This window comes from Pteropus alecto, unplaced genomic scaffold (assembly GCF_000325575.1).
Source record: "Pteropus alecto unplaced genomic scaffold, ASM32557v1 scaffold106, whole genome shotgun sequence".
Classification (NCBI taxonomy): Eukaryota; Metazoa; Chordata; class Mammalia; order Chiroptera; family Pteropodidae; genus Pteropus; species Pteropus alecto.
This window is the reverse complement of record NW_006442103.1, coordinates 1,584,335-1,597,300: the sequence shown is the minus strand read 5'-3', so window position 1 is coordinate 1,597,300 and position 12,966 is coordinate 1,584,335. Positions and strand designations below refer to the sequence as shown.

The 12,966-nt window shown below is 43.1% G+C and overlaps 1 protein-coding gene across 1 annotated transcript in view; it reads right to left on the bottom strand.

Annotated features, from left to right (window-relative positions):
- RWDD3 (RWD domain containing 3) overlaps positions 1-12,653 on the bottom strand; it is a 17,664-nt gene extending 5,011 nt beyond the window's left edge. Inside the window, 2 exon segments of the mRNA XM_006919545.3 lie at positions 1-239; positions 12,433-12,653. Coding sequence (XP_006919607.1) covers positions 1-239; positions 12,433-12,517 — 324 coding nt within the window. The 5' untranslated portion in view covers positions 12,518-12,653.
- Positions 12,654-12,966: the final 313 nt, after the last annotated feature.

The following is a 12,966-nucleotide window of genomic DNA, read 5'->3' as shown; positions in this document are numbered from 1 at the left end:
CTGAACCCAGAGGACCAGCTCATGAACCATCGGTTCCGACAAAAGGTTCTCCGCTTGCTCAAGTAACTTCTCCTTCACAGCCGCACACTGGGCCCTGGTCAGGTGCTCAGAGGTAACCGAGATAGCCGGTAGACAGGAGGGGTAATTGACCGGTAAATGGAACACCAGTTCTAAGGGTACTTCTGCATCTGTCAGTCCTTCGGCTTTCGTGAGAATTCTGAAAACGGTCCCATCTGTCTCTGGAAAGCATCCAAAAATAATGATTAGCTGCACATAATTTGATTTGAATAGAACACTAACAAGTTAAAATTTTTGTTTCAAGTATCAATTTATTTGTCATGTGAAAACTGAGTTATGTTTTGAAAAGACACATAATAGTGAGAAAGCCCTGAGTTACAGAATATTTCCTTCAACCACACATATATAGCCATGGAGTCACACATGCTAGCACCCAGGACTTCACTGGCCTTTACACTTGCTCTTACCCCATTTTTCTTCAGACTACCAATAAGGTTTCTCACCATGAAATGTTTCCTACCCAGACTTAGTTGATAATTCTGGAAACCCCTAAATAAACTCACATGAACATGCAAGGAAACCACATCATGTATCTATAAAATCAGTAATTAATTTAAAAGTTCTACTCTGAATCCAGCGAAGGTCATTTCGTGGTCAGTCCACACCGAAGCAAATAAACCCTGGAAGCCTGAGTGGCGGTCGGGTTGCAGAGAACTAGTGACTGCACAATACAGTGACTGCCTGGACCCGTTCCATCTTACTCACATATGTGACTACCGGTGTAACATGAAGGTAGCAAGATGAACTAAAATTGGGCGGACATCCATTCGGCCATTTCTGGCTCCAGAAAAAGGAGGAGGAGCACGCGTAGGACACGAGATAAAACACTCCGCTCTCTTTCGGATTTGCTCCACTTCACCCCTCTGACGTGTTCCACACCGCTTCACCCCGCTTTTCAGAAAGCTGATAAAACGTCAGGCTGATACATTCTGCAGAGGCAGAAGCACACAGATCAGAAACAGTGTAGAACAGAACTTGGTGCAGATGAATCTCCTTAAAGCTACTGCCTCTCTCCTCTCGCTCCCCTGCTCCTCTCTCTGCTTGCCCTCAATTCATTTTCCCTCCCGAGAGGCAGTCAAACCTTTCTCATTTTCATACCTGGATTGTTGCTCCACGGCCTCAACAACAGAAACCTGAATGCCGCCCCATGTTAAAGAACCCAAAAGAGCGTTAACATGGCTCCCTAGCCATCTGACTCCACTGATATGAATGCCTCTGTGACCAACATTAATTCGTCTGGGACCAAACAGCTGTTACACGAGTCTTTTCTTTAATGGAATATTCAGTATCAACTGCAAAACACTATCTTTTTAAGACACCACTTGGAAACACAGGCAGTAACCATTATAAAGGCCATATTGAAATAATAGAACCAAAATTTGTTTTTATATAAGTAAAATGTATACTGCACAAAGAAAAAATTTTCAAATCTAACTCAATACATTATTATAGAAGAATCCATCACCAGCTTCTCAAAACCCTTCCTCCAATCAGTTACTTAGCCTTCTTTAAAAAATATATTTTATTATTAAAGATGGCTCTATGTATATCAATTAGGTGAGTACATTTCACTATGTGAAATGGGCATTGTAAATAGACATAAACAACATATGACCATCAGGCTAAATAAATTCTCCAGAAATCATCTTGGGAGTCCACTTTCTCTCTCAAGGGGGAGGCTTAACATAAAGATCTTGGTTCACTCATCATTCAACGAACATTCACTGAGCACCTACTAGGTCCAAGGCACCTATCCTGGTCTCTGAGAAAAAACAATGGGTGAGACACCGATCCTGTCACATTGACTCAATCCAATGGTTCATAACATGAAACAGTAGACAAATTCAAAGTGATCTTCCTCAACTTCTCATCTACAACTCAAAATGTATTATTATTTATTATCTATGTTTTTATAAACATAGTATATACAATTTATATAAACATGTTTTATATATAAGCTCCTTCCTCAAATATTATATTTATAAAACACTATATATATCAAAGCTCCTTTCTCAAACATTACCAGTGAGCTCCTCATTGCCACTCTATAGACAAAAGTTAACTCAGCCAGGCCTGCACACTCCCAAGAAAGGCCTGTGTTCAGGACTGTCCCTTGGCTGGCTCCTGAGAGATGAGCTCTATGCCCTAGAGATAGTCTGCCTGACAGGAGTGTGGCCTTGAGCTACATGGTACCAGTCTGATTCAATAGTGTAAGCTAACAATGTGACTTATGGTTAATCTTATTCTGAGGGCTCAAGTCTGAGAATCTGATGTCAGCCAAACAGGTAAGGAAGGTACATGCCTGACCTCCAATAAAAACTTGGATACCAAGACTCAAGTTCACTTCCCTCATTGGCCATACCTCTCCCATACTGTCACACATCGATGCTAAGAAAAGTAAGCATGTTTGTGTGGCTCCCCTGGAAAAACATCTGGAAGCTTGTACCCAGTTTCTCCTGGACTTCAATCCATGCACCGAATTTTCTCTTTGCTGATTTTAATCTGTGTTCTTTTGTTGCAATAAACTATAACCATGAATATACCAGGATTTCTGAGTCCTAGCAAATTGTCAAGCCTGAGGGTGGTTTGGGGACTACCACCTGTATTCGATGGCCTTTATCCCGTCCTGCCTTTCCACAGCATCTGAACCTACTGAGCCAATTTCCTTCCCAAAATCCTCTCTTCTCATAACTCCCAGACACCACATCATTCTGGCTTTTCCCTTACATCTTTAATCATTCCTTTATTGCTTTATCTTCCTTCCTAGCCCCCTAAATGCACAGGCACTCTTTAAAGCATAATTCCATCGAACAACTTCTTTGTTCCAGTCACCCAAGCTTGACTCTTTTTACTCGTCTCTGCTTCATATTTTGTATTCAACTGCCAAAGTCCTACCCCAAGTCCTCCAGTTTTGCATTCGCAATACCACTCTCCTAAGTCAGGCCTTTCTCTGCTTTTGGCAATAGTGGTCTCCTGACCACCTGCCTCTCCCCCACACCAAAATATCCTATGCCAATCTCCCAGGATGACGAATTACAAATCCCTCTATCCAACTCCTAGAGCCAGCCCGCAACTCCAACCTCCTCTCTCCTTATTCCTGGCTCCAGCTAACCCACATGCACCGTCCTGGACACAGAGCCTGCTTTCCCCTCTCTGACACTTGCTCCTGCTATGCTATCGGCCAAGTGGGTCCTTAACTCTTCCCTTTCTGCCTACTGGAATCTTTGTTCGACTGCCAAAGCACCTCTCTGAAGCCTGACCTATGATTTCCATGGTACTTTAGACTTATTTTGTGAGATTTTCATACCCAGGATTATTGTGGTTGAACCAAATTAACTATTTTCTTCACCATTGGAATGTATCTTTTTTTTTTTTTTTAAGACACAACCCAAACAACAATGGGTTACACAAAACTTTAAATTTTACAGCCATACAGCTCTGAGCATTATGCCGTTAGCTTATAATCATGAGTCTCACAAATGCAAAAGTCCTTATCTGTGATAGGCTAAACAATGGCCCAATGCTACTTGACAAGGCAAAAAGGACTTTGGAGATGTGATTACGTTAAGGATTCTGAGATGGAAGGTTAACATGGATTGCCCAGTGGGTCCTAAATGTAATCACAAGCGCCCTTACAAGAGGGAGGCAGAGGGAAGTTTTACCACAGAAGAAGGCAGTATGATCACTGAAGCAGACGCTACACCACTGGCTTTGAAGATGGAGAAGGGGCCATGAGAAATGCAGTTCTAAAAGCTGGAAAAAGCAAGAACACAGATTCTCCCCAGAGCCCCTAGAGGGAACCCAGCCCTGCTGACCACTTGATTTCAGCCCTGTAAAACTGATTTCAGACATCTGACCTATAGAACTATAAGGGAATAAATATATGGTAAGCCACCATGTTTTTGGTCATTTGTTATAGCAGCCACAGGAAACTAATACAGTGTCCATGCCTAGAAAGCAAGCTTTTCCTCTCAAGCAAGAGTCCCTTTCTGACCAAAACCCTGAAACGCGCAGTGTTCTCCAGTCTCGGCCATATAAACACCCACCTGGTCCTCCCCACTATGCTGAAATAACTGACAGAAACAGGTGGTCCAGGGAGAAAGTCTTGAAAGGCTATTAAGTTGGTCATCTAAATCCTTAGCAATTTTCATTTTTTTTCTTAGTAATTTTCTGGTCCTAGTCATCAAACAGAAAAACAGTGGGAGAAAATTCTGACTTTTGCCTTTGAAAACTGTGAAATTATTAGATATGTTTAGAAGAATGCCTGCTTTAATTCTTTTAATAATTGAAAAAAGATAGCATTCTTCCTAATTGGTTTTCTTGGTGGCTCCCTGCCCCACCACCCACCCACCCCAAACACACACTGGAGCTGCAAACTAAAATCACGCAAAATAATGCTCTCTCTGTAAGAAAACGAAAAGTCCAGTAACATGCTCCATTCCTCTGATATTTAACGTAGTAATAAATTTACACATTCTTTTAAAAACTCAAGTTCTCCCTAAAACTCTAGAATTATGTAAATTACCCTTCTATCTCTCATCTGCCTTAGTTTGCAATGCCATTAAACTCCTTTTTACTTCAGAATTCATGCAACCACATGTACTGTCAGTCTGATTTTGGGGAGTTTGTTTTTCATTTTGGTTTTTTAATTAAAAAAAAAAAAAAAACAAACAAAACAGGGTTCCAGCCAAGATGGCAGAGTAGGTAAATGCTGTGTTCACCTCCTCGCACGACCACATCAAAATTATAACTAAATGACAGAACCACCATCACTGGGAGTCACCTGAAGGCTAGCTGAACAGAAGTTCTACAGCTAGGGACAAACAGAAGAGGCCATCTTGAGACTGATAGAATGGCTTGGTCCCACACCCGTGTGTGGTGGTTGAGAATCGGGAGGATTATCTTGGTTGCAGAGGACCCCCTGGAGGGGCGAGGGGTCCCAGCCCCACACCAGGCTCCATAGTCCAGGGTTCCAATGCCAGGAAGAGAAGTCCCCACAACTTCTGGCTGTGAAAACTAGAAGAGACTGTGGCTGAGTGAGATGGAAGGCAGCTGGAGTTGCAGATAATCTTCTTAAGGAGCCCACAAGTGGACTTACTCAGTGATGGACTCACTTGCTCTGAGCTCCAGCACTGGGGCAGCTACTTGGAAGATTTCTGGCATGTAAGGGGAGGAACTGAGTTGTCTGGCTTCACGACGAGGGTTGGAGGGGCAGTTTTCTACCAGACAGACGTGCTGGTAGAAGCCACTGTTCCTTTGTTGAGCCCTCCCTCCTCTCGGTGTGTAGACACAGACAGCCACCATATCAGGTCTCCATCAACCTGTAACACTGGTCACCCAGCCCTGGTGGTTCCCTGAGACCCCGCCCCACACAACTTGCAGGCCTACCCAAGCTGCTTCTAGTGGCTTTTCCATGCAAATGACCTTTCTTGGTCCATGCTGCAGACTTTCCTAAAATCTCTCAAAGGTTCTCAAAACCCAAACAAACAGCATCTGGCCTTGGTGTGCCCTGTACCTCTTGGTGAGCAGCCCCAAGCCCATTACTAGCAGTTGCTGGCCTCGGTTCGTGGACTGGCCTCTCAAGGCACCTTCAAGCCCAGAGCGGGTGGTGGCCATCTGAAGATTGCTTGATGACTCTTACCAGGTGGCCCTGGGCAGGATACAGGCTGTGGCTAGAGCTCCTCCCAGGTGAACCTAGGGCTGGCACACTCTGTGGCCAGCTTCAGATGGAGCTGGAACGCCATCTAGAACTGCATCAAAAGATGACACACTCAAAAGACAGACTCAGCAGACAGCAGAGCCCTACAAAATTGAATCCTGTTCTGAAGGGTCAGCCCCTAACGAGCCAGTCCTCACAACTAATCAGCCCAAAGGTCAATACCTCCCACTGACATGCAAACAGCAACCAAGGCTCAACTACAACAGGAGGGCACACACAACCCATACAAGAGACACACCTGGAGCACCCAACCCAGGTGACCAGGGAAGACTACGCCACTGGGCCCCACATAAGGCCACTTTACTAAGACCGAGGAACAGAGCAACCCTACCTGATACATGGAAACAAACACAGAGAGGCAGCCAAAATGGGGAAACAAAGAAACATGTCCCAATTTAAAGAACAGAACAAAGCTCCAGAAAAAGAACTAAACAAAACAGAGACAAGCAATCTACCCGATGCAGAGTTCAAAACACTGGTGATAAAGATGCTCCGGGAACATGGCAGGTCAATGCGCAAATACAGCTGAAAAAAAAAAAAAAAAAAAAAAAAAAAAAAAAAAAAAAAAAAAAAAAAAAAAAAAAAAAAAAAAAAAAAAAACAGAAGAATACAGTAACTAAAATGAAGAATACCTTAGGAGGAATCAAGAGTAGACTGGGTGAAGCAGAGGATTAAATCAGCAATTTAGAAGATATGGTAAAAGAAAACACCCAAACAGAACAGCAACAAGAAAAAGGAATCCAAAAAAATGAGGATACTTTAAGGGGCCTCTGGGATAACATCAAGTGCACTCACATTCGCATCATATGGGAACCAGAAGAAGAAGAGAGAAAGCAAAGAATTGAAAATCTATTTGAAGAAATAATAACAAAAAACATCTCTAACCTAGTGAAGGAAATAGATGTATACACCCAGGAAGCATAGAGTCCCAAACAAGATGAACCCAAAGAGGCACCAAGACACATCATAATTAAAATGCCAAAAGATAAAGTAAAAGAGAGGACCTTAAAAGCAGCAGGAGAAAAGCAATTAGTTACCTACAAAGAAGCTCCCATAAGGCTGTCAGCTGATTTCTCAATAGAAACTTTGCAGGCCAGAAGGGACTGGCACGAAATATTTAAAATGGTGAAAAGCAAAGACCTACAACCAAGACTACTCTACCCAGCAAAGTTATCATTTATAATCAAAGGACAGATAAAAGAGCTCCAGACAAGAAAAAGCTAAAGGAGTTCAGCACCACCAAACCAAAATCACAAGAAATGTTAGAGGGAGTTCTTTAAGAATTAGGAGGAAAAAAAGGTAAAAAATATGAATAATAAAATGGTAATAATTACCAATATGTATCAACAATTACTTTAAATGTAAATGGATTAACTGCTCCAATCAAAAGACATAGAGTGGCTAAATGGATAAGAAAACAAGACCCTACATATGCTGCCTACAAGAGACCTGCTTCAGATCAAAAGACACACACAGATTGAAAGTAAAGGGATGGAAAAAAATATTTCATGAAAATGAAAATTAAAAAATGGTGTGGGAATAATACTTATATCAGAAAAAAAATAGACTTTAAAATAAAAGCTATAACGAGAGACAAAGATGGACTCAGTCATCCCACTTTCGGGTATTTATCCAAACAAATCCAAAACTTTACTTCAAAGGGACATGTGCATCCATATGTTTGTTGCAGCATTATTTACAATAGCCAAATTATGAAGGCAACCTGGGTATCCACCAAAAGATAAATGGATAAAGAAGAGGTGGTAAATATATACAATGGAATATTACTCAGCCATAAAAATAGAATGAAATCTTGCCATCTGCAACAACATGGATGGACCTAGAGGGTATTGAACTGAGTAGAGTAAGTCAGACAGAGAAAGACAAATGCCATATGATTTCACTTACATGTAGAATCTAAAGAACAAAATAAACAAAACAGAAACAATCTCAAAGGTACAAAGAACATTTTAATGGTTGCCAGATTGGGTGCGGGGGGAGAGGTGGTAAGGGTGAGTGAAAATGGGGTAGGAATTAAGAAGTACAAATTGGCAGTTACAAAAATAGTTATGGGATGTAAAGTACAGCATAAGGAATAGAGTCAATAATATTTTAATAACTACGGATGGTATCAGATGGGTACTAGATTCACTGGGGTGATCACTTTGAAAGTTATATAAATGTTGTATAAATCACTATGTCGTATGCTTGAAATTAATATAATATTGTATAACAACTGTAATTTAAAATTTTTTAAAATATTTTTTTAAATAAATAAAAAAGAATCTTGAAAAAAAAAATGAAAACAAAGTTGCCCCTATTTGCTTTAAGATTATTAACAGCTTAGAAACACAGTGATTAACAGGAAAATAATCTAACACTAATCTCTCTGCCCCTCCATGGCCCCAAAAAACTCTAGTTATTAAGTTTAACCCACAAACTCATCATTCTTAGTAAACATCTATGCCCTAGAAAACTTATGCCTGCCCTAGAAAACTAACATTTTCATAAGTACCCAGATAATTTTCATCTATTCTAAAGACCCTACCAAAAGATATAGGTCTTGCCTCTGGTTGAAGTTCAAATATATATTCACTATTGTTTTTCTTTTTAATAAGACACTGCCTTATAATAAGTGTAGCAACTTCCTAACTAAAACACAAACAAAAATAGGTTCAAATCTTATTCTTCCCTACAAGTATCTGGAAGAAATTCTGCTCTTAACCACACTCCAAACAACAGAAATTCAAACTAGAGATCTGAAATGAACCCCTAGATGCTACACAAATGTTATTTTTAAGTATTCACCCTACTTCATAGTCACACACAATAACAAAAGACAATGAAAAATGTAAGCTAAATTTAAGATAATGAGTTCTTCAAGATTCATTTAGGGTCTGTTAAGAAATTATATATACACCATATACAATTGACTTTCACTAGACCAGCTTTTTTTTTTTTTTTGCAATTTTTTTATATCCTCAGTAAGTCTGTGTTCAAGAAAACCACTAAGAAGCCCCCAACACACTCTCATGTGTCATCACACAAGATTTTCTTTCCTCTTGCTCCCAGCATGCATCCACTAGTGCTTGGTTTTTGTTACAGCTGAATTTTTATATACATTTAAAATGTAGTTACAGAAAATAAAAATAAAAATAAGTAAAGCTAGAAGTGTCAATCCCATCCTTTAGAAGTGAAGTTCAAGAATGAATTGGTGAGCTCAGTACCAACAATCCACAGGGGAACAGCGGAATTAGAAGGGTCAGTAGGTGACAGTCATGATTCATTTTGCAAGAAGGCCCTATGCAACCTGAACGTTAATTATAGCAGAATACAAAACTTCACTATGGAGCTACTACTGTGTAAACATATTACTTGCTATTAGGTCTTATATACCTCCCGCTGTACAACTTTTTGATCTGTAAAATAATTTCCAGAAATGCAACTCTGCATATAATAAGCACTGACTATGGCAATATAATCTCTGTGGCCCCAAATTACTTCATCAGGAAAATTAAGATTTATAACAATACCAATCCCATCTATCTCACAGGTGTGCACACACACGCACCCACACACACTCCCCTGCAGAATTATCTTGCACATAAGTGGTGTCATACCCATCTTTCTCTGGCTGTTCATTCTCATTCTTTCTCTCTCTTGCTCTCTCTCACTCTCTCTCGCTCTCTCTCTCTCTCTCTCTCTCTCTCTCTCTCTCTCTCTCCCCATCTCTCCCCTCCTCCCTCTTTCCTAAGAATTGTCTTCCTGCCGCAGCAGCCCCATCTCTATTAGTGAGTACAATGCATGTATGTTAGGGTCCATACACCCTGGAGTCTGGTGGTTACCTAACCAACCTGAGCATCCGTTATCTGCTTTATAAAATAAAGCTAAGAGAATTCTCATCAAGTAAGATGCATTTAAAGCTAAGAGAATTCTCATCAAGTAAGATGTATCGGGTACATAGTAGGTGACCCCACTAAACCTGGCACTTGGCCTGACTGTACTGCTTGAGGAGGGGCAGGGTACACCTTAGTCCACCCATAGCCCTCCCTAGTAGACAGGAGTGTCGAGGCTTACAGAATCTATACTCAAGAGACAGTTACCCCTGTTGTCTCTTACTATGAGCTTACTATAACCATTGTAAAGAGGCCAAAATGTATATAAGTCCCTGCAATTCTCAGCATAAATTAGCCCAGCTAAACTGAATCCAATTATTCAGCCTCTTCAATCTTACGGCCTTAACAGTTGACCCTTGGGTTGGCACCCTGAGCCTTCCTGGGCTATCTTGTACCAGAACTGCCATTTCCCACAGTGTTCTCCTGACTCCAGTAGCAACAAGGAACTTATTTGGGGGAAGTCAGGAAAAAAACCAATGGCATTCAAAATATTCTGGTATCAAGCTTATATCCTCCAACCCAAGCTGACAGTGACCAGCAGAGTGGTAGCCAGTAGCTCACTATGTGTCTACTGTGGTCTGTTAAAGTAGAGGTCCCCAACCCCTGGGCCACGGACCGGTACCAGTCCATGGCCCGTTAGAAACCAGGCCACACAGCGGGAGGTGAGCGGCGGCCAAGCGAACAAAGCTTCATCTGTATTTGCAGCCACTCCTCAGCGCTAGCATCACCGCCTCAGCTCCACCTCAGATCATCAGGCTTTAGATTCTCATAGAAGCACTGGTCTCTGGTGCCTAAAAGGTTGGGGACCGCTGTAAGAATTCCTTACCTTACCCTTAGTTTCCAGCTGTGAACATCAAACAACCCTATTTCAATCAGTGAACTGTTCTATTCTCCAATGAACCTTTCAGCAACAAAATGTCCTAAGTTATTACACTGAATTCTTTTATAATTCAATTACTTATTGATGCCAGAACACTGAATTAAATTAATTAGGAGGCATGGCTCGAAAGTCATGCTTAATTTAACAGCAGATAAAGGATCCACAGTGTTCTCGATGTGAAGAAACTGCTCCCATTCTTCCTACGTTTAGTTTCTTGGGTTTTCTCTGACCCTTCAGCAGTGTCTCAAGCTCTGCCATGTCCTCATGACCCAGGCCACCACTACTCATCCTCTTTAAGGTGTGATGAAAAATCATAGGTTCATTTTTCCAGGATATTCCCGGCTGAGCCATAATAAAGGAATTGAGGAAAACTGATGATCTCTTCTAATAACCTGCCTCAGGCAGAAGCGATTATCAATAAGAGAGAATGGAGACAGCAAAGCAGATGATGAAGAACTAGGAATGCTATCCAATCAGAACAGTGGTGTCAAGAAAACACTGTGAGTAAATCCTTCAATATGGCTTTTAAACTACTGTTTCAGAAAGATACAGACAGGCTAGGCACTAAAGAGAAAGCTGGTCCATTACACTTATTGGTTCACAGTGCCAGTTGATACACAGGGCTCGATGAATGTGTGTAGATGGGCGATGCAAGAAAGAATAAGTGAAGGGGAGTCAACTCCTGCTTTGTGCGTGTGAATAACACACCACACGGATACATGAAACCATCTTAAACCAAGGATTTCTCACAATACCCAGCACATTTTAGACTACCTACTTTATTAAAGGTCAACCAATTTATGGTCAGAAAGGCAACTTTAATAGTAGCTGAAACATAACAGAAGGCTAAATCCCATGCCAAAAAATTTACATGATGTATCTGAAAGCCACACAAAAATGGAAGATTATCTGTATCACTGCCCTTTTTCATAAACTGCAGTTTTGTTTTTTACTTAATAGAAGCCACAGACAGGAACCGGATAAGTTTTAGTTATCATCAAAAATAGCCAAAGAACCTTTCTAGACTGTAAGTTCCTAGAGGAAAGGGGTGGTGCCTTTGAAACTGTCAATGTGTGCAGGGAATAAATAAATGTTGGCTGAATGATCGATGTGCCCCCAAGAACCTACCTTTCAGGGGACCAGAAAAAGCATAAGAAAAGCAATCAACTTCTAAACGTAACTGAGAAAAGATTCAGGTTGAGCACTGTACGACTTCAAAGATTCATTCGGCAAACATTCACTGATCACCTACCATGCGCCTGGCACTGCCCTGTATGCCTGACACTGTCCTTCGCTTGGAGTTCTGTGATTGCAAACCAGGCAGGGTCCCTGCCCTCAAGCAACTTGAGACAACCAAATATTATATAGATGACAGGATGTACAACGCTTACAAAGAACATCCAATAATGCAATTTGGGGAAGCTGGCTTTAAACTAAAGGTGTCAGGATAGGCCTCTTTTTAAGCTGAGAGCTGAAGAACAAGGACGGGTCGGCCAAGGAATGCGTAGGGGAGCGCATTCCAGGAGGCGGCAAGGCCGGTACGCAGGGCTGGGCGCTCCGCGAGTGGGGAGCGGGAAGAGCGAGGTGGGGAGCGGGGCAAAGGGGCGCAGAAGGCAGGGACCGGCCGGAGGGGGCCCCCGAGCCCGAGCATCAGGTTTCCCGTTCACTGCAGAGGCGCGGGCCGGGGCACACTGAGGCGGGCGTCTCACACTCCCGCCTGCCCCCTACACAACTCCACCCCCGGTGCGCGTCGCTGCCTCAACAACTAGTCGGCCCTCAAGTGTGCGCTCTGGGCAGGGAGCTCAGCCTTGGCGGAGCGGAGGACTGGGCGCCCTGTCCCCGCGGCGCGCGGCAGTCACCTGAGCGGCTCAGCATCTCCCACTCGCCGGGCCCGCAGAAGATCGCCGCCAAAGCCGAGAGCTCCTCCTGAGCCGACCGCTCCATGGCCACGCGGCGCCGGCTCAGCGCCGCCCCTTCCGCCACGGCCTCCAGCGCCTGGAACAGCGCGGCGGGCGGCCACCGGGGGGCGCCCCGCGTCTCCGCAGCCAGGAGCGGGCGAGCAGGGGGCGAGCAGGGGGCCTCATGGCCCTAAGAAGGCCGCGCGAAGCTCCTGCTTCCTAATTTCCCAGGGGAGACTTTGTCTTTTGGAGCGACTTTTCTGGAGGTCAAAGGCCCAGTGGCCCGGGCTTTCCCGCCTGGACTCGGCCTGGGCTGCGGGGTGGAGGACCCACCAGGCGAAAGGAACTTGATTAGGAAGAAAATAAGCAGGGAAGTGACCAGAAGAGATTAGCCCTTGTCCAGCTCGGAATTGAACTGGGCGTGGGGATACAGACGAGATCGTCCGCCCTCATGGAGCTCTTAGTGGCCCAGGCCATCTGGGGCTAACGACTCCC